We start from the raw sequence: 5,495 nt of genomic DNA on the forward strand, positions 1-5,495 counted from the left end.
CTACTATACAGACATGAAATAGATTTTATTTATTGATCTTGTATCCTACAACTTTGCTAAACTCTTATTAATTCCAAGAATGTATATGAAGTTTTTGGATTATCTATGGACACAATCATGTTATCTAAATAATGACAATTTTATGTCTTCTTTTTAAACCTTAAAGCTTACTTTGGAGGGTGTACCCAGAGACCCGGGCCCCTGGTGCTCNACGCGGGGCTCGAACCCACGAACCGCGAGATCATGACCTAAGCGAAAGTCGGACGCTTAACCGACTAAGCCACCCAGGCGCCCCTCCTAGTTATTTTCTTACAGTATAGCCAACCCTCTAAAATTTCATTTTTTAGTTTGAAGTGTTTATTTTTAAATCTCATCAAAACATATCCACTAAGGAGTACTTACTTAAGAATCATAGTCATTGTTTCTTTTCGATCTTTTCCTTGGAAAGGCAGTGTACCAGTGAGCATTTCAAACTACAAAAAGGCAATATCATTAGAGATANCACCAGTCTGCACTCTGAGTATGACCTCGACGATTAACTACTTCTGGAGCCATATATTCCACAGTTCCACAAAAAGAGTATGCCTTCTTTTCATGGTCAATAGACTCTTTACTTAGGCCAAAATCTGCCAAAATAATATTAAATTCATAAATATCCTATAATAATTTCCCCACTTAAAGTTTAAACTTTGAGTACCAGTAATTACCTTAATTATTAAAAAATTCTAACCCAACTTTTCAAGACATGTTTTTCAAAATATGTACCATGATCAACTTAAAAGAGGAGACTATTTTAATAAAATCAGTATTTTTACCTGTTAACTTGATGTGACCTTCTTCATCAAGAAGTATGCTGAAAGAAAACAGAGTCAGAAAATCTTTTCAAACCACCAGATACAGATTTATGGAAGCTAGAATGGAATTTACTGTGTTAAACACTAGATGACCACATTTATTCGAAGATATTTAGACTGTGAATAAGGCAAAGGTAAAAAAAGGAGAAATATTTTTTAGATCCACATATGTAACAAATTCCAAAGGCAAAGCCTTATATATGTGTATTAAGGGCACTTAAAAACTAATAGAAAAAGAATCAAAACCTATATACTATTTCTAATTTCTAGTTGCTTTTATTAATGTTTATTATTTTTTAAAATTTTTTAATGCTTTATTTATTTCTGAGAAAGAGAGAGAGAGAGAGCAAAGGAGACAGAGAGGGAGACACAGAATCTGAAACAGGCTTCAGGCCCTGAGCTAGCTGTCACCACAGAGCCTGACACGGGGGGCTCAAACTCACCAATTGTGAGATCACAACCTGAGTGGAAGTCATACACTTAACCAGCTGAGCCATCAGTCTAGTTGTTCTTTCTAGTTGTTCTTTCTAGTTGGTCTTTTTAATGCCATTCTGCAGAAGTAGCCTAATGCTTGTACAATAGACAGAGGATCCACATATCTGAGTCAACTGAATTAAAATTGTCATTTTCTTGGTCATTTTTTAGGCATCTGACTCAATCATTCTTTCTTAACTTTTCCATCCAATCCTCTTTTTTTTAAATTAAATTTTAGTTTTTAAAGTTTATTTATTTTGAGAGAAAGAAAATAAAAGTACAAGTGGGGGAAGGGGCAGAGAGAGAATCCCAAGAAAGCTCTGCAGCACAAAGCCCAATGTGTGGCTCGAACCCATAAACTTTGATATCGTGACCTGAGCCAAAGTCAGACACTTAAATGACTGAGCCACCCAAGTGGCCCCATCCAATCCTCTTAACACATCTTCCTTACACTCCTTGTTTTTCACTGACTTATCCCTTCACTATATACATTCTCTAGTGTCTTCTCTATTTCTCAGTAAACTGTGAGCTACTAGAGGGTTTTACCTTATTCATCTTGGAGCTCAGTGCCTGGTAGAACAGAGACAAATAAGAAATGTACGTTGAATGCATGGGTCAGTCTACAGCAGGCCAATAAGGCATGCCAAACAGTTTGGGCTTCTTATCAAGTGCATAAAAGGTTTATATGCGTGGAGGGTAAAGATAATCAGATCTTCATTTTTATAAAACAATTTAGAAGGGAAAATAAAAGGTATTTTGGTGATCTCTTAGATATTGACTGTGATAAAGAAGTACATATAGAGAAGACACTTATGTTTCTGGCTTTAACAGATACTTGAGTAGAAACTAATGTTATTAATTAAGGAGCTATACGGAGGGGAAAGTACTAAGAAGTAAGCCAATAATTCTATTTCTGGATAGGTATTTTAGTATACTGACTTGAAAGGCCAAGTAATAAACTGTTTCACTTATATTCAAAGCTATTCCATAACAGAGGCATTTCCTTACTTTTAATTCTAACTTCAAAAAATGTGGAAGCCAAATATTGCCCTAATTTTACTATGTCAAAAATACTACTAACCCTCCTATGTCATTAGTTCAACTATGACTATAATAAACTTTACCACTGAGGATAATTCAGGAAGAACATATTTTTCATGTCTCTTTCTTAAGGGATTTAATGTGAAAAAAATAAAAATCTTGATTAATGCTTGTTACAAAGCAGACCAACCATTTAAGGAATATAAAGGGAATTATTAGGTATGGTGGAAATCATCCTTCTGTCTAATAAATACATAAAAGACAGTTCTTAAAACAAACTTCAAGTCATTCTTAGTAATTTTGAGAAAAAAGAAAAAATGGCTGAAAGAACACTACTTATGCCTTCTACAGCAAATGCATGCTCTTAAGATAACCACGCCCATCCTTTACCTTTGAAAGAAAAAGCCAACTACATTACTTTTAATAGGGAAAGTTCCCTTTCAACTACTAATAATCATTTTTAGCTATATTTATTATAATAGAGTTCTGGTTTAAATAGAATTTGGAAGATCCCTTACAGTGAATAAAACAATTAGTCTAAAAAGTGAAATTTTTTCCAAGTTCTATATGATGGTATATACTTGGACTATTTGACAACTAAATGTTATTTCAATTAAAAGTGTCATCTAGACATGTATGTGAAAGATCTCACTTCTTACCTACATTTGCTCTTATTCAACCCTTAAGAAGGGCCAGTGCTCTATGCCTAATTTTATAACCAATGCTAATCCAAAGGTATACAATAAATGCATTCGATTAGACAATATTAAACAGGGGGTGCCTGGGTGGCTCAGTCAGTTAAGCACCTGATGTCAGCGCAAGTCATGATCTCACAGTTTGTGGGTTCAAGCCCTGCATCAGGCTCTGTGCTGATAGCTCAGAGCCTAGAGCCTGCTTCGGATTCTGTGTCTCCTTCTCTCTCTGCCCCTCCCCTGCTTGTGCTCTGTCTCTCTAAATAAATGTTAAAAATTTTTTTTAAAGGATATAAAACACTAACACATTTTTATTACAAAGTTTAATCTTATGTTTAAAGTAATTTTTTTTCTTCTAAGGACTATATGCTTGAATATTTATTCTCACCAGAAATTATATTTTATGTCATGATAGTTAGAAATGGGTAAAATGATGTGAAAAACTCAGTAATTATCTGGGGAATAACAATGGAACCATATGAAACGAATCCAAAACCAAAATATGTGAAAAACAAAGGTAAAATGTGAAAGTATAACAACTTCTAAACGATCATGTAACAGGATCCCAAAGGAGCATTTCCTCTGTTTCCTGTTGTAATATTTAATTTAAATACTGTATGTAACATTTTAATGTAAGTAGTATCTAAATTCTTGATAAAGATGATGGTTGTACAACTCTGAATATACTAAAAACCATTGAACCATACATTTTAAATGGATGTCTTGTATGGTAAGTGAATTAAATCTTTAAGGGGTGCCTGAGTGGCTCAGTTCGTTAAGCATCTGACTCTTGGTTTTGGCTCAGGTCATGATTTGACAGTTTGTGAGTTCAAACCCTGTGTTGAGCTCTGTGCTGACAGCATGGAGCCTGCTTAGGATTTCTCTCTCCCTCTCTCTCTGCCTCTACCTGGCTGGCTATCTCTTGCTCTCTCTCAATAAATAAATAAATAAACATAAAAAAATACAAATGGCCAACAAGCATATGAACATCTATTTCAACTTCATTAAAAATAAAAAACGCAGGGGTGCCTGGGTGGCTTAGTCGGTTAAGCGTCCGACTTTCGCTTAGGTCATGATCTCGTGGTTCGTGGGTTCGAGCCCTGCGTCGGGCTCTGTGCTGACTGCCAGCTCAGAGCCTGGAGCCTGTTTCAGTCTGTGACTCCCTCTCTCTCTGACCCTCCCCTGCTCACGCTGTCTCTCTCTCTCTCTCCTAGAAATAAATAAAACATTTAAAAAAAAAAATAAAAAACGCAAATGAAACAAGATACAATAACAGAGATTATGACTGACAGATTTTTAAAGGTATGAGACTATACAGTGTTAGCAGAAACGTGAAGCACAGGCGCTCTAGCACAATTCTTGTGGTAGTTCTATGAGGTAATTTTATTTTTTATTACCTCCTAAATAATTACATTACATTGTATCCAACTTAGTAGCATAATTCCTTACTTTTCCGGTTTTAAGTCTCTATAGATTATTCCCAGGCTATGTAGATGGTCTAAAGCAAGTGCAAGTTCGGCCAAGTAGAATTTGACATCTTCTTCTGTGAACATCACCTAAAATAAAATAATTTTTCTGTCTTTATTTTCTTTCTGTATCTGTAGTTTTAATTTAAAATTCCATCTTAGAGATTAAATAGTCAAAGATTATAAATATGCTAATCATATGTAGTTTCACCCACAATTTACTTATGAAAGGAATTTGCAAAAATGCTTGAATCAGTTAACTAGTCACTTTCTAAATGCTAAATGTGCACTGTGGGAGAAATAATTTCACATTTTGTTAAGTAACAACTATATTCAGATTCTGACACTGTTGTCCCACCACAGTAACATTTTAGTAATGAAAAATGATCTTTAAAAAGTATGCTGAATTTCCACTACTAATTGTTTAAGGAGATCTTGATATATTATTGCTTCTGAAAAACTATAACTAAAAGAAGCAGGACAAAAGACAAAGAATTTATTAATTTAAAGTCCTACTTTCAGAACAACTTCAAAAGGTAGGAAAAGGACTCTTTGGCTCTAAGTCCTTAATATAAGAATCTTGAGCCACTAGAGAAAATACAATGAACACAATATTGAAATATAACATAGCTTTAGTTAAAATAGGATGCATATAGATAGATTAAAAATAGAGATTAATTATATACCTCTTTGGATAAGCGTGTAAACAAATCTCCTCCCCTGAGAAAATCCAAAATAAGATACAACTTCCCTTCAGTTTGAAAAGCTGAATGAAGAAATGAAAATTTGTTTAATCTACCAGTTTTTTTTGGCTTACTTTAGGTCAACTCATTCACAAATATAATTTTTAAGCAAATTAATGATTATATCATAGATCTAAAGAGATTTTTATTTAGAAGATAACCACCGATTTTCTTAGTTTGCTTATGGAAATGTTAAATGTAGTGCTTCTTATTCTGGAACCACTA

The 5,495-nt window shown here is 34.1% G+C and overlaps 1 protein-coding gene across 1 annotated transcript in view; it reads right to left on the reverse strand.

Moving 5' to 3' along the window:
• RPS6KA3 (ribosomal protein S6 kinase A3) overlaps positions 1-5,495 on the reverse strand; it is an 89,811-nt gene that overhangs the window by 32,182 nt on the left and 52,134 nt on the right. The window contains 5 exon segments of the mRNA XM_077769680.1: positions 403-491; positions 493-626; positions 816-853; positions 4,511-4,617; positions 5,214-5,293. Of these exon segments, the coding sequence (XP_077625806.1) occupies positions 403-491; positions 493-626; positions 816-853; positions 4,511-4,617; positions 5,214-5,293 (448 nt within the window).

Source organism: Crocuta crocuta, unplaced genomic scaffold (assembly GCF_008692635.1).
Source record: "Crocuta crocuta isolate KB4526 unplaced genomic scaffold, BGI_CrCroc_1.0 scaffold312, whole genome shotgun sequence".
NCBI lineage: Eukaryota > Metazoa > Chordata > Mammalia > Carnivora > Hyaenidae > Crocuta > Crocuta crocuta.